We start from the raw sequence: 24,531 nt of genomic DNA, 5'->3' as shown, positions 1-24,531 counted from the left end.
CAAGGCCCGGTTTTTGTCCCCAGCTCAAGTCCCGGCATAACCAGGGGCTCCTGTGGGGGGCTCCGGTGGGGCGCTCCCGCGGGCTGCTTATGCTTCCATTATTATGCACGCAACCACTTCCTTTTACTTTTTACTCAGGAGAACACAAAACCAGATCCAACTTCCAGAAGTCAACTTTCAAAAAACACAGGCGCGGGAGGTGCCAGCAGCCGCCCAGCCAGCCTCCCAAGGTTTAAATGGCCCGACGCCCGGCAAGAAAGAACCGTCCGGAGGACAAAGGCGGAGCGGGCACGCCCCAGCGCCGGGAGCCGTTACCCCGGGCGGCCCTGAGGCGGCGGCGACCCCGCACGGAGTCCCGGGCTGGTTTTCTGGACCAGAAGGCATTTAACAAGCTGCCCCCACCGGACTTGCGCGCTTCCCTCCAAGACCCGCAACTTTTTCCCGCCGTCCAGCTCCCGCGTCCCCGCCCCCGCCCGCGCGCCCCGCTGGGGAAGCTGCCCCGCGCCCCCTCGGCACCCGCGGGCCTACCTGCAGGGCGAGCCCCGCTGAGCCCCGGCGCCGAAGTCATAGTGTCCCAGCACGCAGAGCTGGCGCCCGGGAAAGACTCCGCTTCCTGCATCCAGGGGCCCGCAGCCCCCGCCCCTTCCTCCGCCCCAGCCCGCCCGCCTGCTCCCGGGAGGGGGTGGGGGCCGCGTCTGCGCTCGGAGCCTCCCGCCAGCCGAGCTCAGGCTCCTGCCCCCACTCCCGAGCTCGGGGCGACCAGAGCGAGCGGGGAAGGCCGAGGGACGCGGTCTCGTCCGCCTGGCGCCTGGAGACGAGCCAGCTCTGGGGAAATGCCGGTTGGCACCCCGAGGACACACGGCGGGCCGCGAATAGGGAAGCCGCAGGTGGTTTCACGGCACCTGCGGAGAATCGAGGCTCGCAGTCCCCGCCCCCAGTGTTTGCTTCTCCCAGGGGGTGGGGGTCGCGTTTTCCGGCTTCCCGTTTAGTCCTTCCCCAGTGCGAGTTATGTTATAGGACTGTAATGATTTAAACGCTGTTTGCCTGGGGGTTTGGGGACAGAGTAAACTAGAGGCAACCCTGGGATTTTTAAATCTGGTTTTCATAGGTAGAGCTAATTTGGGGAAGCGATCATAACTTCGGAGGCGGAACTTTGGGGTCTATGTATGTAGTCCTCACCAACAAACTGCGCTGAGCGCCACCGGGTGCTCAATGTTGCATTGAACTGAGCTCCTCCTTCGGTTGGCTGTTGTGTGAATTTGCTTCAAAGACTAGCTCTAAGATCGGATTAAAAGATGGCCTCATCTTTTGTCATTTCTCTGGGTCTTGTCATTTAAAAAGTAACTAACTTAAGACTGCGGGGAAAATGTGTTAAAGTACCATTTTTAATACATTAACATAAGAGATACTGAAGTATAAGGGATCCGTCTTCAATAAATATTACCCTATTTGGGAGAGAAAAATTAAAATCCAACTTGATAACTTTTCCCACGTGTGCTTGGTCATTAACTAGAATATGAAATCAGAGGATTTTTCTCACCCAATGCCATTTACTGTTCATTTCATTGTGTGTGCAAAATATTTCAGAAATCTGTATTAGTAACTTCCTCTGTAGTTAAGATATAGGGTATCAATCAAAGCCTTGTACGGTTGTTGTGGCGATTAACTCAAATGACCCATGAAGTTTTGGGGTGATGGTGGGGTGGTCTGGAGCCCACGACCAAGAAAGAATTCTTGGAGACATCTTTGGTGCAAAAAGGTGATTTTATTAAAGCACAGGGACAGGACCCATGAGCAGGAACTGCTGCATGCACTGGGGTTGTGCCAGGTAACTGGTTATATACTATGGAATTGGAGGAGGGAAAGACAAAAGGGCTGCCTCCAGAGGGACTTAGATATGCTAAAGAGGACTCCTAAGATATATGAGGGCTTGCTATTACCAAGCTAAGGTTGTCTTTGCCTCTAGCAAAGTATTAACTTTAAGACAGTAGGGAGTTCCTGGAGAAATATTTAACTCTGCCAGCCTCAAGTATCTGTCACTGGGCTGCAGATTATAAGGAAATTTAATTTTACCTGCCATTTCCTTCTTGCCTTTGTTCCCCACATCATTATGGGTGATTGGGGCTGCAAGAAACTGAGTCTATAGGTTTCTGGAGATTAGGCTATTGATAAGATTGCCTTTCTCTTAGGGCACCTGGGTGGCTCAGTCAGTTAAGCATCCAATTTCCACTCAGGTCATGATCTGGAGGTACGTGAGTTCGAGCCCTGCATTGGGCTGTGCTGGCAGCTCAGAGCCTGGAGGCTGCTTTGGATTCTGCCTCTCGGTCTCTCTCTGCCCCTTTCCCACTCACACTCTCTCAAATATAAAATAAAATCATAAAGGAAATTGCCTTTTTCTTCCAATTTACTAAGATATTTGTAAACTGGAGACCCATGTCCTATATGACTGTGATTTCTACCAGTTAACCATTTTTCTTTCCTTTCCTCTGTTCTTGGGCATCCAAGAGTGTCTGAGGAATATCACACATATCCCATCTGGGGGTGGGGGTGCTAGCTTGTATTTTGCCCTCAACCTGCCTTATGCTCCATCATGACTACTTAAAACAGTGCCTGGCTTGTGAAGAGCTCCAACTATTTTTGTTACCACCATCTTTAGCTCACTGAAAGCAAGATTGGCCTTCTTTTGGTTTCCCCATTAGAGGAAACAGTTGCTTAGCATGTAGGAGGTGCTCAGTAAATATTTATCCATTGAATGAGATCCAGGGTTTCAGCATTTGCACTCTGGACTTTATCCAGTTTGAATGTGTTATCTGACCACCAGAACTTCCTGTCCTTTTGCCCAATTTTCAGGGTCTCCTCAGCCTGAGTCCTGAAAACACTCCCCCCCTATAGATGTGGAAACCCAGTTGGCTGACTTTCCACTTATCTGAAAGGTGAAGATAAAAGGAATGTTTTATTTTTCCCCCTAAGTATCTTATCTCAGAATATTGTATTGCTTTTTATAGCATATGTATGTGGTTATGTTTTAAAGTAAGATTTTGTCTATCTTAAGACACAAAGCATTTTGGGATACTTATTTCAGAATTCTAAATGTGTAATTTTAGCCTTTTAAAGCAATAGCTATCCCAATAAAATGAGTGCCTAGGATTGGAAAACAGGCTGCCTAGACTCTAACCCTGGCTCCACCATTTTCTTAGCTGTAAGACATTGCATAAGTAACGATTTAACCTCTCTCAGCTTCAAATTCTCATCTGTAAAATGGGAACCAAGCTTACTCAAATTTTGGAGACAGTAACTGTCAAATTCCTAGAATAGTACCTGGCTCACAGTAAGCTTTCAGTACATTTTTAGAGATCACACCATGGTCTCTGAAGCAGCAGTATCGACATCAGGGAACTTACTAGAAATGCAAACTCCTGGGACCTACAGAATCAGATCTCTTGAATAGGAGAGCCTGGAGTGGGGTCCAGCACATGTTTTAATGCCAGAATCCGATGATTCTGCTTCTCGCTCATGTTTGAAAACCACTGACTAATTAGACTAATTAGAATCCTACCAATGCCACCTTCTCAAAGAAGAAAAAGAACTGAAAACAAATCCATATTATTAAAATAATTAAGATGCATTAAAGATGAAAGTTAACTGACAGGATGGCTTAAGTGTCACTTTCATAGAACTTACTGAAAGGTCTTAGCCAATTGTCACCTATGCTAGAAATGAAGTATATGGAATAAAATTCAGAGATAATTCTCAAATTTTGGTCTTTTTTTTTTCAACTTACCCCACTAAACTTGATTTTCCCTATATAAATCACAGATATATTAGATTCTTATAATCGTGATTCCTATACTAAGCTGAAAGCCAACAAAAAATGTTTGTAAAGTTGTCTGCAGGGAACCTTTGAAAAGTGTTCTTGGAAACCTATAAACCTGAGGCAGAAAAGCCTGACATCACTATTGCTTGTATATATCACTATTGCAAAGAGACACTAGTTTGTTATTTTTATTAATCATTTTTGTATACTGGTTACACTGACTCATTCCTGCTTTATGACTTGAGCAGATGGCTGGTTTTGTAAGGTGAAGCAGTGAAGAAAAACTGCAAACGAAGGGGGCTATTCAATCACTTTAACCAGTCCTGAGTTATATATTACACAAGACCTGAATGAATACATTATAAGTAATATCTGTGAATTTGAATAATGCAATGAGATACATGTGGGAAGATCTTACCTAATAGGTTTCACTCTACCCCAAATTTACTGAAGCCAGCTTCCTAAACAGTTGTTTTGATAGACTCCATGGTCTTCACTTTGTTAGATGTTATCATTATGTACAGGATAAAATAATGTACATTTTGATTTCCCGACAATCTTGTACTTCTATATATACTGATAGAAATACCACTTTTTCATTTTAGGGAGAATTAGTTATAAAGTTAATAAGACAACATTTTAATTAATATTACTAGTATAGTCTATGGGTTCACTGAAGGAATGCCTGTTCCAGATGTGTTTAACTTACTTTTGTCCTCATTATTACAATTCTTTCTTCTTTAGAGCTTCTCTGTGCCTCAGTTTTTCCACCTATGAAATGAATACAGCCATATCTGTCCCTGTAAGAAGTGCATCAAAAGATTTTAAAGACATAGGTGGTATTTAAAGGCAATATAGTTTTATTCAAAAATATCAGTCTTAGGTTTCTTGCAGAGAACTGCAGAAAGCTAGTCTTGGGGTTTTCTTTTTGTTTTTGTTTATGAATCTATTCTATGGATAGGGAAAATGCCATCTTAAAATCTAAATACATGCCCTGTGGTACATAATTCAAGGGAAGACATTAGTAAGAACTCATGTTCAGCTTAATATATATGCACACACAGAAATCATTATAGAGACGTACATGTACATGGGTTAATATACATACATATTTCCTAGCTCTGTTTGCTGGGAGGATCTAGCAGAATGGATCCTCTAGTAGCAATGAGCAAATCCAGTACCCAAATACTGGTTTCTAAGTTCCACTGCAAACCATTTCCCAATAAAAGGGACTGGTGCTCTTTGGAGAAGAGGCAGATTCTAGTGCTAGAAATACACAGGTTGGGCCCAGATCAACTTTCCCACATTCTTGCCAGGAAGTATGGAAGTGTTCAAAAGTCAAAAGGATGGGGATATATCAAAGAGACAGAGGAGCCAACCAGACATAACTCCTAAGAGCCAAGCTGGAACAACTTGAGCAACAAAGTAAACATTACCCAAAGTCTAAAGGAAATATACAGGAGTCCATACTGATATAAAGAATTGAGGGGGGGGCGGGGCGCCTGGGTGGCTCAGTTGGTTGAGAGTCCGACTTGGGCTCAGGTCATGATCTCACAGTTTGTGGGTTTGAGCCCTGTGTCAGGCTCTGTGCTGACCGCTTGCTCAGAGCCTGGAGGCTGCTTCGGATTCTGTGTCTCCTTCTCTCTCTGCCCCTTCCCTGCTCATGCTGTCTCTCTCTCCCTCAAAAATAAATAAATGTAAAAAAATAATAATAATTGAGGTGGGAGGAGACAAATTTTTCTTACAGAAAAATTCCAAGTACCACATAAAGATACTCCCCCTTCCAGAAGGTGGAACAGAATCTTGCCCGCTCATCATAGACTCACCATAGACTGACCTGGGGGCTGACTTCCAAAGAACAGAAGTATGGAAAGAAAAAAATAAGAAGTGTCCAGAGTTAACATACCATCAAGTTGATAACATTCAATTACTGATATGATTTGATGAGAAGAACCCTTCTTCACCTTTGTGGTTTTCTTCCTAAATATCCATAACCCCAGTGCAATTATGAGGAAAACATCAGACAAGCTCAAATTGAGGGGCATTCTGCAAAATACTGACCAGTACTCCTCAAAACCGTCAAGATTATGAAAAACAAGCCTGAGGGAACCGTCACAGACCAGAGGTTTATCAGACATGATGACTAAATGCAATGTGGTATCTTAGATTGGATCATGGAAAATAAAAATGACATTAGTGGAAAAACCAATGCAATCCAAATGAAGTCTAGAGTTGATTTCTTAACAAATGTTTCATGGTTATGTAAAATGTTAGGGGTAAGGAGTACAGAGCAAGTCTAGATTATTTTAGCAACTTTTCTGTAAATCTTAAAATTATTCCGAGATCAAAATCTTAACATGTAAAAATAGTTTCTACTGATCTTTGTGTATAATTTATGACCATGAATTAAATATTTTATAGAATTCTGAGTCTGTCCTCTTGAGAAACCAATGCTGCCAAGAAAACCCATCAATTTATTATAAGTTTAAAAGTTACCTGGTCAAGTATTTCAATAGTAAATATTGATAGAGAGCTTATAAAATTGCTGCTTTTTAAAAAGTCTGGAAAGTATCAATTAAGGGTTCCAAACATTTAAGTTAGACCCCAGTTTGCTCCATTAGTTACAAGGGATACACTTGCCCTGTCTCACAGAGAACACATCTTTTAGCAGAATAGCTCCACCAGCTCGGTTTGGGAAGTTATCAGGTTCCCAGCGATGATATATATCCAAAGTTAGGAATGTGGCCCTTTCTCTAGAACATACTTTTCTTTCTGCCCACTTCTGCCTGTAATGACTTAAAAAGAACACTTCTCCTGGAGCTGCCTTCTCTGACATTCCAAGCAGTTCATCTTAATAACTCTGACCATAGGTTACCCAAAAGTTATATATGGCTTGGGATCGTAGGCTAGGGAGAGTCAATAGCCGGTGGTAAGCAAAGAGGCATAGAGGAATACAGCTGGGCTTTCCAAAGGGTAGAAAGCTTTCAACACACACAGACATTTTCAGAGGTAGTTGAGGGTCTGGGATTTGCTTTTAAACATCTGCTAATAATTTTCAATGTAAATAAGAAATCTACAAAAGATAGCTCTTTGTATCTTGCTTTACCATCTGTTTTGTCTCCACAAAGACTTAAAAATTTTTTTTCAAAAACAATGTTTAGTAATAAGACTGCTATTAGGAAAAGGTTACCGTCTTAAAAATACACCTGAATCTACTATGAGGACCAAGTGCTAAGGAATAAACACCAAAGCAGGGCAGCATATAATGCTCTAATGTGTATGTGAAGCACCTTTTCATTTGTCTCATTAAATTCGTGTTTTCTTCAATTTAGCCAAAGGTTATAGCAAAATATGGTATTTCTCATATGAATAGTTCATAAAATGGGAGTGGCTGGGCATCTGAATTTTGTTTATGTCACCTTCTAGGCACATTACATAATACTTAGTTATCCTGGTTTTGCTCCCCAAGAGGCCACCAATTTTACAAGAAAAAGAGACATGGAAACCTTGTCCTTGTAACCAGTTTTGTCACTAATAGAAGTGAGACTTCTCATATGTGGATCTTGAGAAACTTAACAGAAGACCATGGGGGAAGGGAAGGGGGCAAAAATAGTTACCGAGAGGGAGGGAGGCAAACCATAAGAGACTCTTAAATACAGAGAACAAACTGAGGGTGGATGGGGGAGGTGGGGGAGAGGAGGAAATAGTGATGGGCCTTGAGGAGGGCACTTGGGATGAGCACTGGGTATTGTATGTTAAGTGATGAACCACGGGAATCCACCCCAAAAACCAAGAGCACACTTTACACACTGTATGTTAGCCAATTTGACAATAAATTATATTAAAATAAAATAATAGAAGTGAGACTTATTCATATGTTCAATGGGCTACAAGAAAACAGCATATCATGTGTTAATTAAAATAGAGAAAAATAAAGTCAGATCCTTCCAAGCATAAAATGTATAGTTAAAATTTTGTAATAAACATATATTTCTAAGTGAAGATTTCCCCGTATTTTCAAATAAGATAATGCTAAACACACATTGTAATCCATTTTACATGTGACTTCATTGTTTTGGTAAACACAGTGGTGAAAACTGAGTTACGGACTGCTTCTTTTAAAATATTCTCCCCTTAACACACACCTTTTTCTGAGATCGGTCAAGACAACTTGGCACACTAAGGCAGCAATGTCCAGGAAGATCACCTCCCCCACTTTTTGCTTTAGTTTGAATGTCAAAATAAATCTTAAAATAATCCTTTCACAAAAGTAAGGCAGCTTTATGCTGTAAAATGTTATTTCTTTGTCAAAGGTTAGATTCTTCTGTCCCCTTCTGCTGTCACCGCCTGTCAGCATCTTCTTTAAAGATCACTTTTTTCTTCGTAGCGGCACCTACATGCGGCTCGTTGGCTGTCCAGGTATGGTTTGCAGCCTAAATGTATAACACTATCAAACAAGAGCTCCACTGCTGTTTCACACGCTGTGAAGTAAGAAAGCACCGTGACCACAAGGCAACCACAAAGCACTGCTCTCTCCTCACATACATTACACGTTACGGCATGATGTCAAGCACACCCTTGGTGGGCACTTAACATATGTTATGTCACCCTCACCCTCACCCTCGCCAGCCAGAGCACCTACATACAGACTGTCGGGGTCAGCACCTTTAGCATGTATCTGCTTTGTTTGCTCACAAATGTTCAGTTTTTTACGTACTCGGCAAACAAGTCTCTCTGAGTGGTACTGATTAGTTCATCACTGTTAATTTTCCTTTTATCTGAAAAATACCACGATTAAAGATGCCTTGGAACACTCAAGTTTGCATTTCAATAAAATATTTTTAGGTGTAGAAGAAATAAAGGTTAAAAACAGAGAAACCTCAAAACATTTAATTATGGCCAATGACTTCTAAGAACTGATCACACATCATTTAAGATGCTTAAGGTAAATGGACCCCAGTCTTTCTCTCTCTCTTTCTCATTATCCAAATTTGGCTTGGGAAGGGAAACATAGGAATCAAAAATGTTTTTCCTCTGGCAGAGTTTAAAATTTTTTTTTAGGGAAAAAAAAAGGTAATATGGGGTGCTTGGGTGGCTCAGTTGGTTAAGCATCCGACTCTTAATTTCGGCTCAGGTCATGATCTCACCGCTCATAAATTTGAGCCCTGTGTTGGAGCCTAACAGGGCAGAGCCTGCTTGGGATTCTCTGTCTCTCCCTCTCTCTCAGATCCTCCCATGCGCTCACTCTCTCTCAAAATAAATAAATAAACTTAAAAAAAAAAAGTAGACTTACTTTTCTTATTCTCAGAGGCCCAGAGCAGCCAGGTTAAATTATCCTAACACACTCCACTTACAGAGACCTAGCACAGAGTGGCTTTTAATTGTCCAATCTTCCAATTTCAAATACTCATGTTAAGGAAGAAACTATTCATTGCAAAATCTTGACATTCTCAAAGTTCTCCAAAAGGCTATGTCATTAAGGAACACAACTACCACAGAAGTGTCAAGGCTATAATTATTAAATAGGGCATTGCAGGGAAATTGGCTGCATCATTTGGCCACACTCGTAGGTCCTTAGATCAGAAGACAGGAAATACATCCATGCATGCTTCAGCCATACAACTAGGTTACCTTAGCCGAGAGCATGCAAGGGCATTCAGAGGCTGGAAGTTCAAGCTGCACCTGGAGCAGAGATTTCTTTCTTGACAGTTATTACTAGGAATTCAGAATCAGACCTACAACAGGACACTGTCTGGGGAATACTGTAGCAGCCAGAACGCAAGTTTAGAATTGGAAGTATGCAACTTGGGACAAGTTACTTCTTTCCGAACCTGTTTCCTTCCTTGAAAAATGGGTATAACACTACCTACTTGTTTGGGTTTTGTGGACATTGAGGAAAATCTATCTAAGAGATCTAGCATGGTATCTTACGAAAAGTGCTTCTTAAAAGTTAGTTTCCTGTCCTGCCCCTTCTCTTCTGATTTCAACGTATGGTAAATAATTCGGCTGGACAGTGAAGAGATTTTGTAACTTCTAGTATTTGTACAGTGACTTGTATTTCCACTGATATTTCATTTTATACTTATGATGACTCTGTGAGGTGGGTATTCATGTTATTTTATAAATGAGAACACTGAAGCACCTTTACTCTTTGCTGGTTTTGCTTTGTGTCCCTTCACTGTGAGTACGACTATATGCTGAATCTTGTCAGTCCTCCTAGCAAACCTGGGGTTGGTTTTGGGGACCCTCCTAACAGAGATACATATGAAGGGACAGAGTTAAGGCTCAAATCTTCTAGAACTTCCCACTCCAAATACAATGTGTTATACTCTTAAAATCACTGGATCCAGGGTTTCAAACTTTAGGCTCTAGAGAATTACAGATATACTACTGGACACAGACCTTGGATGAATTCTTCTCTGCCTCGTACACCCCACTCCCAAGGTTTCTTAACACTTTTTGCTTCCACGACTATAACTCATTTGAGATGACAAAACCAATGACTCCTCATCCCAAAAAACTGAAGGGGCTGTGTCACGATAGATAAGGTAACACACATCCTTACCCTGAACATGCTGAGCCAGCCCGAGTGTCTTCTGCACGTTCCGGCAGATCTTAGAGAGGCAATACTGGAATTCCTCATCACAGTCATTCTTGCTTTTGCCACAGGTCTCGTAGCACCTGTCGTGCTGGTTGCAGCACTTTGTCAGGGAAGGGATGCCAATATTGAGCTGAAAGAGGCATTTGGATGGATTATTGTTGATGAAATTCAAAACTCCTCTGCCGAAGCACTGCACTCAAATAGACTTAGAAATCAAGGACAATGACTGCTGCATAATTTCCAAAACCCATTTCCGTCTACAAATATTTTCCGTGTTATTTCTACATCTCCCCATTACTCACCCGCACCCACCCATGTTCTCTCCCTCTCAGCCATGCCTCAAACTTCCTATTTTGCAATATTCACAGTTATCTGCTGATAACAAACGTAACTTCCAGTTGTCCAAAACACCAAACAAAGTTTTAAAAACAGAAAGGTCAAGCCAAGACCTAAGATTGATTTAGGGATATTCCAAAGTATTTTGTACCTCTCCCCCTATAAAATGTTCTTTATATAAAATATCACTGAAAACTTTTAAGCTCCTATGACTCATATTTTATGTTATCATGGTTCAATCTTTGAGTGTTAATCCACTCCCTAAAGATACTGTTCCTTCGAATCTGTAACTTATCTTTAACTGATTTAAATAACTACGTGCAAAAATCTTGTGTCTAGGAATCAGTCATGTTTTCCTACAAAAGCTATCCCACTTCACCTAGTTTTAATAGACTATAAATAGGCTTTATTTATACTTTTTCATCCTAAGAAGCATTCCTTCTATACTCCAAACTTTAAAAAAAAATGTTTTTTTAATCTTTATTTTTGAGAGAGAGAGGGACAGAGTGTGAGTGAGGGAGGGGCAGAGAGAGAGGGAGACACAGAATCCAAAGCAGGCTCCAGCCTCTGAGCTGTCAGCACATAGCCCGACAAGGGGCTCGGGCTCACGAACCATGAGATCATGACCTGAGCTGAAGTCGGGTGCCCAACTGACTGTACCACTCAGGCGCTCCTTCTATACTCTAAACTTTTAAACTATGTGTGTGACACAAGGAAATATCATTTCAACAGAATTAACATCTATAAGATTAAAAAATAAAACATGAATTTTAGTCCATTTAGTTTTATCAGAACTTATTAAATGTTTTAACTATAAAAGAATATAATAAATCTAATTACCATTACAATAAGCAAAATTATTTGTGAACCTGAGAACACACTGACAGTCTTGCGTTATTAAGAGTACTTGCATAGCCTACCAATCATAAAACTTATCAAATAAGAAAATAATAATATTTACGTGAACACCAAACAGTGGAGAGCCACATCCATTAGGCGGGGAGGGTTTATACCCATAACGTGGGAAAGGCTTAGATCCTATAAAATAGAAATGGTATCATAATTAATTTTCAAATATGATAGAAAATACATACGCAAAAAGGTCTATGATATGCTATGCTAGCCTTGGAAATATTTAACATTTAAATTTTTTTTCAATGTTTACTCATTTTTTTGAGAGACAGAGTGCAAGCAGGGGAGGGGCAGAGAGAGAGGGAGGCACAGAATCCAAAGCAGGCTCCAAGCTCTGAGCTGTTGGCGCAGAGCCTGACATGGGGCTCAAACTCACAAACTCACGAACTCATGATCATGACCTAAGCCAAAGCTGGACACTTAACCAACTGAGCCACCCAGGTGCCCTGGAAATATTTAATATTTAGATACTGCCATAAGTGACTGTCTTTATTCTAAGCCTAACCATACAAAAGCTTACTGTGAACTTCAGGAAATTTCAGAGGTTACTTGCCAGATTGGGCCCATTTATATGACAGATAAATCCACCCTGTTTCCCTGTATATTCTAACACTTACATTTTTTGGTTAAAACTTTATGGGGCAAGAACGGTACACTCCCAAACTTCAATTAATACCCCACTGCACACAAACCTCAATAACCATTAACTAACTAGTTTACTCACAGAGCTTGAAGCTGAGGAAGATGAGGTCATCCAATGAACATTTAATTACCTTAATGCCATCATAAGACATTACAGGACCATACATTCTAGCCTGCACTCCAGCCAACCATTTCACAAATATACCCCTTTTCCAGCTAAGGACAAAGATCAGGAATAAAGACTGCTTGGTGAACCATATTACTACATTTATATTCTCCCTAACAGCACAATGGATCAGTAACAAGGAAAAAGATGACTTTATCACAGCAATCTTAAATGCTGCAAAATATATCAGAAATATCTCGCATGTAATATAGAAATGATTCCAATATACCCAACAATCACCTAACTTTCTCTTGAAGGTTTCTCACAATCCTCCTACAGTGTCAAGAAACAGCCTATCCCATTGTGGAATAGCACTAACTGTTAAATTCTTTCCTGTTTCCTGTAAATTCTACCTATAAACAATCCTCTACCACCTGGGAAACACAAAACAAGCCGATTGTTTATCTTACATCATAATCCTTCCAACATTTGGGACTACCATTTATCTTTAATTCTAAAAGCAAAACATCCCCAGTTATTCCAAACACTTCCCCATAATTGGTTACTTAAGAGACACAAAGTATCCACCAACTTTCATTCAACTAATATTTATTACTAGAAGACTTAAATAAAGATAAGTTTACCCTCCAAAAGTAAAGGGAGGGGGAAAAAAGCAACCCTTCCAGTAATCAGCCATCAAAATAAATAACTCCCTCAAAGTAAGGATCTAAAAGTGGTTTGAGTTGCTAAGACTCACAAGCTCGACTGAGGTGACAAAGAAGTAGAGCCTGAAGAGAGTATAAGCTCATGAAGATATAAAGCTTTAGCTTAGCCTGCTCCACTCAGTCTGAAGAACAGTATGTACAAAAAGAACGGTTATGACTGATCGAGGAACCAGGAGGCCAATGACAGAAGTTGGTCTTGTTTCTCCAGCACTGTCCAAGAAGGATGGTTGTTTCTGGGCCCTTGGAAAATGAAGGAACACACCTCATGCTGTCAGGGACGAGTCACTGTGATCCTTCAATTCCTACTTTTAGTCTTTCATTCTTAAGAAAACTATTAATGATTTGGCTATCCCCTGAAAGGGCCCACAGAGGGAGGATATACTAACCACTTGGAAGTCTTAATGGGCACCTCAAACTCAAAATGTACTTCCTGACATTCATCCCCAAACCTGCTCCATCCACAGTTCCCTCTTGTCAAGTAGAAGACTCCAACCTTCCTGGTGCTCAGGAAAAAAAACCTTAGCCATTTCTGACTCTCTCATTTTCTTATATCCCACATCCATGCCAACAGCATGTCCTGTTTGACTCTACCTTCAAAATATTGAGAATCTGGGGCGCCTGGGTGGCTCAGTCGGTTAAGCGTCTGACTTCAGCTCAGGCCATGATCTCACACTCTGTGAGTTCAAGCCCCGCGTCGGGCTCTGTGCTGACAGCTCAGCTCCTGGAGCCCACTTCAGATTCTGTGTCTCCCCCTCTCTCTGCCCCTCCTCTGCTCATACTCTGTCTCTGTCTCAAAAATAAATAAAAACATTAAAAAAAAATATTCAGAATCTGATCACTCCTTACCACCTCCACTGCTACCATCCTGCTTTAAGCCACCATGGATTACTGCCATAACCTCCTAATGTCTCCCTACTTTGCTCTCCCCACCCCATCCCATCTCCAACTATAGTCTATTCTCAACACTGAACCTGAGTGATCCTATTAAAATGTTAGATCAAGTCTTTCCTCTGCTCAAACCCCTCCAAGGGGTTCTCATCTTATTCAGAATAAAAGCTAAAATCCTTTCAATGCCTATAAATTCTGTATAGTCGGCTACACACACACCCTGACTTCTCTGACCTCATCTCCTTACTATTCTCTCTCCTCTCCCTTTCTTCCACACTTCATTCCATCACCTATGACCTCTCTGTGGTTCCACACACACTCCAGGTCTACTCCGGCCTTCATGCCATTGACCCTGCTGTTCTATGAGGACGCTCTTTCTCCTCGTATCTACAGTTATTCCTTCACTTTCTCAGCAAGGCCTTCTGTGACCATACCATTTGTAGCACGCATATCCTTTAAACATACTATATCATTAATCTACTTATTATCTGTCCCTCCCCATACTAAAATATTAACTCCTTTTAGGGCAAGAGTTTTGTTTTGTACCTCCAAAGCCTAGAACAGTGCCTACTATATGGTTAGGTTCTCAATAAATATTTGTTGATGAATGAATGAATGAATGAATCAATCAATCAATGAGATGACTTGAAGGCAAATCCCCATGGCAGTTCTAATTATCCTTATAAATAAACTGGTACTGCTGCTTATCCTTCAGTCTCCTTTTAGTTTGGTGACCGTTAATCAACCTCCAAAGACTGATCACTTCTAGTTTGTCACACGTCTTTAAAATGTGCCATCTCAAACTAAACACTACTAGGTATGATGATGTATTAATACAGCTTAAGATAGTTAGCATATATTTTAGCTGTGTCTCAGTTGTAAGATACATCAGACAGTAGGAAAAAACAACCAGTTCTTTCTAAAATGAACTTTTTAATATCTCCTGCTAGACACTTAGCACTTCCACAGTTTAAGTTTTGAGTCTAAGTATTAGATCATGAATCTCTTGTTAGATCATTTTTCAGGACTGTTCACATTTTTTTAAAGTTTATTTTTATTTTATTTTTTGAGAGAGACAGAGAGAGCGGGAGAGAGAGGGAATTCCAAGCAGGCCCTGCACTGTCAGCACAGAGCCCAATGTGGGGCTTAAACTCACAAACCCTGAGATCATGTCCTGAGCCGAAACCAAGAGTGGGACACTTAACCGACTGAGCCACCCAGGTGCCCCTGTTCAACACATTTTAAATTTAGAGCTGTCTACCCAGTGTTGCTGCTCCCAGATATTCACAGATATGAGACACAGATATTAACCAGGGCAGAGGTCTGCTACACCCTGTCATAGATAAGCCCTCTCTATAAGCAGCCATGAAGTCATTAACCCAACCTTTTGGGTAGACTACTCAACCAGTTGTGACTTCATCTAAATCAAGTTTTCTCCAACCTACATTTCTCATGAGAGTATCATGAGAAACTAGCCATTTGATCTATGGTTTTCTTTGTCCCACCACATGAGAACTCTTTTCACTGAGTGGATGGAGGCTAGCTCAGCATCACATTCTTGGGGAAGCCATTCTATTTCCTTGAAGCTTCATCATGACGCTCTCTGTCAGGGGTTTTAACAACCAACTGTTCAGGGGCACCTGGGTGGCTCAGTCAGTTAAGTGTCCACCTCATAGCTCAGGTCATAATCTCCGGGTCATGAGATCAAGCCCCATATCAAGCTCCCTGCTCATTTTTTTTTAAGTTTATTAGTTTTGAGAGAGAGAGAGAGAGCAAGCAGAGGAGGGGTAGAGAGGGAGAGAGAAAATCCAAGCAGGCTCTGCACTGCCAGCACAGAGCCCCACACGGGGCTTGAACTCATGAGCCATGAGATCATGACCTGAGCTGAAATCTAGAATCAGATGCTTAACCAACTAAGCCACCCAAGTGCCCCAGAAATGTTTCTCTCTTGATGCTTTGTTTTATCATCTGTGTGGACAGAAAAAATCTAAAGATTTGCCTGGACTGAGGTTATGATAGATCTTTTCTACATATTTTTTAAAAACTTGATGTAAATACTTCCGAATAGACCAATTTCCTTCCAACTTCCTGAAAGCCACTGAAGCAGATGACTTGTCATAAAGGGAAGGCTGTTGCAATCCCTATCAAAATAACACGAGCTTTCTTCATAGAGCTAGAACAAACAATCCTAAAATTTATATGGAACCATAAAAGGCCCCAAATAGCCAAAGCAATGTTGGAAAACAAAAACAAAAACCAAAGCTAGAGGCATCACAATCCCAGACTTCAAGATCTATTACAAAGCTGTAATCATTATGGTATTGGCACAAAAACAGACACACAAATCAATGGAACAGAACAGAGAACCCAGAAATGGACCCACAAATGTATGGCCAACTAATCTTTGACAAAGCAGGAAAGAATATCCAACGGAATAAAGACAGTCTCTTCAGCAAGTGGTGCTGGGAAAACTGGACAGCGACAGGCAGAAGGAACCTGGACCACTTTCTTACACCATACACAAAAATAAACTCAAAATGGATGAAAGACCTAAACGTAAGACAGGGAGCCATCAAAATCCTCGAGGAGAAAGCAGGCAAAAACTTCTTTGACGTTGGCCGCAGCAATTTCTTACTCAACACGTCTCCAGAGCAAAAATGAACTATTTGGGACCTCATCAAGATATTTCTGCAGGGTGAAAGAAACAATCAGCAAAACTAAAAGGCAACTAACAGAATGGGAGAAGATATTTGCAAATGACGTATCAGATAAAGGGTTAGTATCCACAATCTATAAAGAATTCATCAAATTCAACAACCCAAAAAAACATATAATCCATGAAGAAATAGGCATAAGACATGAATAGAAACTTCTCCAAAGAAGACATCCAGATGGTTAACAGACACATGAAAGAAATGCTCAACATCACTCATCATCAGGGAAATACAAATCAAAACCACCATGAGGTACCACCTCACACCAGTCAGAACGGCTAAAATTAACAACTCAAGCAATAACAGATGCTGGTGAGGATGTGGAGAAAGAGGATCTCTTTTCACTGCTGGTGGGAATGCAAACTGGTGCAGTCACTCTGGAAAACAGTGTGGAGATTCCTCAAAAAATTAAAAATAGAACTACTGTATGACCCAGCAATTGCACTACCAGGTATTTATCCAAGGGTGTGCTGTTCTGAAGGGGCAGATGCACCCCAATGTTTATAGTAGTGATATCAACAATAGCCAGAGTATGGAAAGAGCCCAAATGTCCATCGACGGATGAATGGATAAATTAAGATGTGGTGTATGTGTGTGTATGTGTGTATATATATATATATATATATATATATATATATATACACACACATATATACATATATGTATATGTATACATATATATACACACACACATATATATACATACATGTATATATGTATGTATGTATGTATATGTATACATATACATACACACATACACACAATGTAATATTACTTGACAATCAAAAAGAATGAAATCCTGCCATCTGCAACTACGTGGATGGAACTGGAGGGTATTATGCTAAGTGAAATTACTCAGAGAAAGACAAATATCATATGACTTCATTCATATGATGAATTTAAGATACCAAACAGATGAACATAAGGGAAGGGAAGCAAAAATAATTATAAAAATTATAAAAAATAATTTAAAAAATTATTATAAAAAATATAAATTATAAAAACAGGGAGGGAGACAAAACATAAGAGACTGTTAAATATATGGGGTGCCTGGGTGGCTCAGTCAGTTGAACGTCTGACTTCGGCTCAGGTCATTATCTCATGGTCTGTGGGTTCGAGCCCCGCGTCGGGCTCTGTGCTGACAGCTAAGAGCCCGCAGCCTGCTTCCGATCCTGTGTCTCCCTCTCTCTCTGCTCCTCCCCTCCTCTCACTTTGTCTCACTCTGTCTCTCAAAAATAAATAAATGTAAACATATTAAAAAAAAAGAGACTCTTAAATATAGAGAACAAACAGAGGGTTGCTGGAGTGGTTGTGGGAAGGGGGATGGGCTAATTGGATATGGGGCATTAAGGAATCTACTCCTGAAATCACTGTTGCACTATATGATAACTTGGATGTAAATTAAAAAATAATTAATTAATTTAAAAAAAAAAGAAAGAAAGGGAAGGCTGTTGGGTCAACGATCTCACCACTGTGCTCTATAGGAAATGCAGCGTAGAAATTCAAACCTGTTTTCCCAAACACTTGAGATTTTAATTCGTGATTACTAATCTGCAGAAGGTCCTTGTGCTACTTTATTTTTCTAGTCCATTCACTCTCCTATTTTCCTCAAATCTCCAACACTTCTATTCCCATCTTCTCTCTCAGCTATGATGATCTTGATTCCTACCTCACGGAGAAAAACCGAGGCAATCAAAAGAGAACCTGGCCATCTATCCACCTAATCATCATCTGCGCCCATATCGTCTACCTTTGTTCCTATTAAGAGAAAAATGTCCTCTGTGCTCTTGGCCAATCTATTTATATATTGGAACCCACTCCTGTCACTTACCTAAGGGCATGATACGAATAGGTCTCCTTCCTCTCTCCCGTTATCAGTGTTTTCACTCTCTACTGAATCATCCTCAAAAGTATACATATATATTTAGGTCATTTTTCCTAATGACCTAAAAACTTTTTTCCACGTCTGCCCTATTACAGTTAATGGTAACCCCATCCTTCCAGTTATCCAGGCCAAAAACTTTGGATTCATTTTTTATTCTATTCACACCTTCCTTCTGAGCCATCAGCAAATCCTTTGGGCTCTTCCTTCAAAATGTATCCAAAAATCCAACCACTTCTTACTATCTTTATTGCTACAAACCTGTACAAAACCACCATCGTCTTTTGTCTGAATTCCTGCACTTGTCACCCTGCCTCCATTCTTGCTTCCCACCTTCCTGGACCCTTTTTATCCTTTGCACAACAGTCAAAGGGATCCTGTTAAAACATAAATCACTGAATAAATTTACTTATTTGTAATTCTAAAACATTTTACAAGCCAATTTTGTTTTATATTTTTCAGAAGAAATCAGAAAGTTTTCTTCCTCAAATCTTTTCTGTCAGGGAGAAAAAAATTAAAAAACAAATAGCAACTCTCTAATTTGTTCTCCCAAATAACTTTACTTCAATCTCAATAAAGCCTTGTTCCCACACTAGGGAGGATGGCCAGAAGGGAGCAAGTCTCCATAATGCCAATCCTTTTGATAAAACAAAGAAAACTGAATGCAACAAGTCTGTGTCCTTTAATCTGACCACCCTCTCCCTACTACTAAGTCTTTTTTTTTTTTAAAGCTCTTTACCGCAACTATTAAACACCCCTGAATCACCATGCTCCCCTAGCTTTGGGATTTGTCTGTTTCTGTTTGGTTCTGATTTGGTCACCTGCATTCCAAAATACAGGAGAGGTTGAAACAGTGTTCTAGGAAGACTTCTCAGGTAACAGCAATTAAAGAACAATTTTCATTATGTTGGAATTATCAACATGGTGACTTGGAACCACAGTCCTATAAGCAGACAGCATTTTACTAAGACACAAAAGGATGTTCACTGAAGAATGTCATTTCCTAAATTCTCAAGTTCATTTGTGGTTTCTTTTTTTTGTGCCGGAGATCTTGCTCAAAACTCCACATGGTAAATTTAGTGGGGCTTGTTGAAGATAAAAACGGTTAAGTAATACAAAAGATTAAAGTCATCTTTATAACAGGAATAGTATCCAATCAAATGCAGAGATATTTTAAATGTAAATAAACTCTAGAACCCTTGATTCCTAACAAGTAAATGAAGACTGCTCCTTCCAAGCTTTTCCTATCTCAGTAAATGGCAACTACATCCTTCCCTTGGTTCAGGCCAAAACCTTCCGAGTCATCCTTGACTAGCCTTTCTCCGCAGGTCCTTTACACCTGCCCTTCTCTCTGCCTACAGGGTTCCTTCTCCAGATAATCACAGTGACGTCACCTTCACCATTTTCAGATTTCTTCTCAAATATTATCTTATCAGTGAGACCTTCCCTGAACAACCTATTTAAATGAGTAAACTGCCTACCAACACAGCCACTGCTGTTTTTACTATTGTTCTCTAAACACTGTTCTACTTCAGACCTACACATCCTGCATATTTGGCTTTTTTTACTTGTTGTTTAGTTTACTGACTGCCTCTCCCCACCAGAATGTAAGCTGCATGATGAATTCTGTGTATTCTCTATTGCTGAATCTCCAATTGGTAGAACACTTGAGAACTAACAGGCACTCAAGTATTTGTATCATGACTAAGTAAAATTATGATACTGACTCAGGAAAGGCAACCATTTAATCTTCATATAATTCACTTACTCCTCCCAATAAGCTCTAAAATGACAAAAACATCCTTCCTGACTGCAAACTGGTGATATTTAGGCATAAATTTTGGAAGAAAACATTTTGCACCTCGTAGCATACAAGATATGGCTCATTCTTTAATTCCATTAACATAAAACTGGAAATTATTTTGAGAATTACAGGCAGCAGGTGGCATCACAATTTTACATTAAAGAGATTTATTTTAAATTCACCTACATCCAAACTGGTTTTACCATTAGTCACTGAGTTCCCCATTACTTTGAGCTGCCAAGCATTAAATGAACTAGGCCCAGACTTCATCTCTTATTTGAAATATGAGCTCCCTAACAAAATCTTGACATTTTGAATTTCCAAAGAGAAGCCCTACTATCTTATCTGAACTGTTACAATATTTAAACATTCAAAAAAAGCAAGTGCTTGAAAAGATCTCTGCTGAGATAGAGTTTATTTTAACCAAAATGCCCCAAACAAGTTCTCAGATTCAAACAAAATTAAAGTTAAAAAATATGAAAAAGCAAACCAAAACAATGATATTAGTATTAATCATTACTAATTGGAAGAGGCGCCACTGATAACCAAGGAAAGAAAATTCCTACCAAGTCGTGATAGACAATTTCTCCAAGAGTTATCACAACTCTTTCTCAACAGAGCACACTAAAATGTCTGTACAAAGGTCGTAATTTATTTTCTGTAGCTCTGCAGAAAAAAAAAAAGAAATTAAAACCAATTACTGAGAAAGTTACAACGTCATGATTAAAATTCTCGGTATATTCTGCATGTTCAGCTGACTAACAGCGCTAAAATACAGAGCTAAAATCAGTCGGTTCCACTCCATTTCCATGACGAGTACGTCACAAAGTTCTTAGGCAACTTTGGGCAATAGCAAAAGAAAAAAATAAGAAAGAAAAGGTAGTAATGGAAAAACAATGACAACAGAACGGAGAGAATACCCTCAGGTGACCTCTTACATCCTAACAATTGTGGTGCGAACTTCTAACCTGATTGCTCAATCACAAGAACGGGAAGATTCTAGCAGTGATTAAGATTTTCCACGGCTAGAGGACAACGTCAAGGTGTGCCCTGCATCTCCCACTTCCACTGCCTCCGTCCCCGCAACACCCTGAAATTGAGGGCCTCGCAGGGCCTGGGCTCCCTCTCACCGTCATTGCACTTATACTGGCAGAGCCCGTCCTCGCCTCCCAGGAGGTCCAAGGCGGCGTTCAGGTACGTGTCTATCTTGTGAACGCCGTTCCGGATGGTCTTCAGGGTGGCCCTCCAGTCGGTGGTCTGGGCCTGCTCCTGGCACCTGAGAGGTGCGGGCAGGAAGAGGAGTAGCAGGAGAGCGAGCGCGGGCCGCGGGAGCAGGGCCATCAGCGCTGCGCCGGGCCGTGCCCCCACGGAGCCCACGGGGCGCGTTCGAAGCGGCGCCAGCCCCCAGCTGCTAAGTCCCCAGCAGGCTACATGCCCACGCCTCCTTCCGAACTGGGAGGCGGGTCCTCCCCGCCTTTACTGAGCTCCCGCGGGGAGGCGGTGCCGTCGCCAAGACGCGAGACACTGCGCACGCGCTGACCTAGTCCCGCGGTCCCTACTGTGCGCCTGCGCCAGGGCGTGGTGCGTCAGAGGCTGGAGAAAGCGCGAGTGCGGGGCTGCTGTGGTGCCCACCGCGCCGTAGTAATTCCCACTTTGCGCCTCCGCCCGGGCTCTGGTTAGTATTGCCTGAGGGTGTAGTATTAACTCAATACCGGTGTCGGGCACCATCCCCCAAGGAGGCTGACTAAATCCGTACCGAGTGGCTGTGACCGTCGGGTTTTTTTTAAAGCCCCCTCCCGGGTGGTTGTAGGGTGCAGCCAGGACAGGTTCAGCCCAGCAGTTCCCTCCCCAACACGTCTCGTGGGACATCTTTTCGGGGTGTTCACCGTAGAAGAAATGAGTTCCCGTGGCCCCTTACAGAGGCGAGGGGTACAGCTGAGTTTTGTTTGAAATCGCGATTCTGCCTGAGAGGTGGAACCGAATCCAGAACTACCTCCTCGCGTTCTCGCCCGGTCTTCTAGACCCACGGTGGCTGCGGCTGGGAGAGCGTGAGCCAGACAGGTCGGCACTAGGCGGAGGTGCTGCCTGACTGGCAAGCATGAGCTAGAAGCTCCTTTAGAAATTCTGGAAGAAGAAAATAGTTGGACAATAAAAAGTGTTTTCTTTCTTGGTAAGGAAGAAACAGTGCTCTATACTTGGATACAGTTAAAAAAACAAAAAACTTTTAAACATGATTTTCCTACTCAACATATTTTCTAACTTGATAACTACCGTGACGTTTCTCAGTATCTTTCCCTGCGCTATGCAGAATCCTTAAATAACAATTGCAGTGGTTGCCAAAGCTATAAATATCTGATCATCTTAGTATCCCAGAAGTTTCCAAGAATTTCACAGTAAGATCAAGGGCAATATTGCAAGTATTAGGTGTGTATTTTCTTATTAAAATTACCAATAAATTCTAGCTTGGCGTTTTGTGTTTGTCACAAGCTTCATAAGTATAATAAATGTGCACTTTAGAGTTCGTAAGAATCATATCCTTCTTTATTGAGAACTTACTCTGCCATGCACTTCACATACACAATCTCTCACATTCAGAACACCGCTTTACAAGGATGCAGACTTTGGGTAAGCTAGAAAAAGCTGTCTCTCTCCACAGAAAACAGATGGATGTAGCTCAACCCCAGCCTGCCACCCTCAGCCAGGTGTCCCTGGGCTATGATCAACTCACCACAATGGAGGATGGGAGACAGGTGCCTAGGGATGGAATCAAGGTACAGAGAAGTCTGTGAAGTATCCAGTCAAACCAGGAACTATTTTTACCTCACGAGATGCCAAAGATTTTTGTTTCTTCATTTTTGTACAGAATATACCAAAACATTCAGAAAAGGGAGCATAGAATTTTTTTTTTTTTTAAGCTTTCTGGAGCATTGGTTTTCTCATCTCTAGTGTGGGTGTTGAATTAGACTATCTCTGGAGTCCCACCTAGTTCCACCTCCCAAACCCTTAAACCGGGTTTGGTTCTTTGAAGTCTTCAGAGAAACTCTCCCATATGTGAGTATATCTTCCACAAGAAAAGAGAGAATGCAATAACCTGATTCCAACCCTTAGTAACCGAACCTCCAAAGGCTTTCCTTTTTTCTTTTCTCTATTCATTTACTCCTTGGTGATCTCATCTGATCTCTTTCTTTCTTTTCTTTTTTTTTAGATTTATATCCAAGTTAGCATATTGTGCAATAATGACTTCAGGAATAGAATCCAGTGGTTCATTCCCTACATATAACACCCAGTGCTCATCCCAACAAGTGTCCTCCTTAATGTCCTTTGCCCACTTAGCCCATCCCTCCAGCAACCCTCAGTTTGTTCTCTATATTTAAAAGTCTCTTGTGTTTTGGGGCGCCTGGGTGGCTCAGTTGGTTGACCGTCCAACTTCGGCTCAGGTCATGATCTCACAGCTCGTGAGTTTGATCCCTGCGTCGGGCTCTGTGCTGACAGTTTGGAGCCTGGAGCCTGTTTCAGATTCTGTGTGTCCCTCTCTCTCTGCCCCTAACCCACTTGCATTCTGTCTCTGTCTCTCTCAAAAATAAACAGTAAAAAAAAAAAAAAAAAAGTCTTGGGAATGCAAGCTGGTGCAGCCACTCTGGAAAAACAGTATGGAGGTTCCTCAAAAAACTAAAAATAGAACTACCCTATGACCCAGCAATTGCACTACTAGGCATTTATCCAAGGGATATAGGTATGCTATTTCGAAGGGACACATGCACCTCAATGTTTATAGCCACACTATCTACAATAGCTAAAGTATGGAAAGAGCCCAAATTTCCATCAATGGATGAATGGATAAAGAAGATGTGCATATATATACAATGCAGTATTACTCAGCAATCAAAAAGAATGAAATCTTGCCATTTGCAACTACATAGGTGGAACTAGAGGGTATTATGCTAAGCGAAATTAGTCAGAGAAAGACAAAAATCATATGACTTCACTCATATGAGGACTTTAAGAGACAAAACAGATGAACATAAGGGAAGGGAAACAAAAATAATGTAAAAACAGGGAGGGGGACAAAACAGAAGAGACTCATAAATATGGAGAACAGAGGGTTAC

General features: G+C 41.2%; 1 protein-coding gene across 5 annotated transcripts in view; it reads right to left on the bottom strand.

The window, feature by feature from the left end:
• The window catches only part of LOC109248009 (group XIIA secretory phospholipase A2), a 35,033-nt gene extending 13,119 nt beyond the window's left edge, over positions 1-21,914 (bottom strand). The window contains exons 1-4 of one of the 5 annotated variants that reach the window (XM_019417333.2): positions 21,555-21,914; positions 11,713-11,789; positions 10,380-10,545; positions 7,760-8,295 (exon numbers count right to left, since the gene is read on the bottom strand). In XM_019417333.2, the coding sequence (XP_019272878.1) occupies positions 8,177-8,295; positions 10,380-10,545; positions 11,713-11,789; positions 21,555-21,765 (573 nt within the window). In that variant the 5' untranslated portion in view covers positions 21,766-21,914 and the 3' untranslated portion in view covers positions 7,760-8,176. Of the gene's footprint in view, positions 1-528; positions 649-7,759; positions 8,296-10,379; positions 10,546-11,712; positions 11,790-20,990; positions 21,030-21,554 lie in introns of those variants that run through there. The other 4 variants (XM_019417289.2, XM_019417340.2, XM_019417328.2 and 1 more) reach the window with 4 other exon arrangements.
• Between the last annotated feature and the right edge of the window lie 2,617 nt (positions 21,915-24,531).

Source organism: Panthera pardus, unplaced genomic scaffold (genome assembly GCF_024362965.1).
Source record: "Panthera pardus isolate Hobbes unplaced genomic scaffold, ASM2436296v1 HiC_scaffold_13, whole genome shotgun sequence".
Lineage (NCBI taxonomy): Eukaryota > Metazoa > Chordata > Mammalia > Carnivora > Felidae > Panthera > Panthera pardus.
This window is presented reverse-complemented; position numbering and strand designations above follow the sequence as displayed.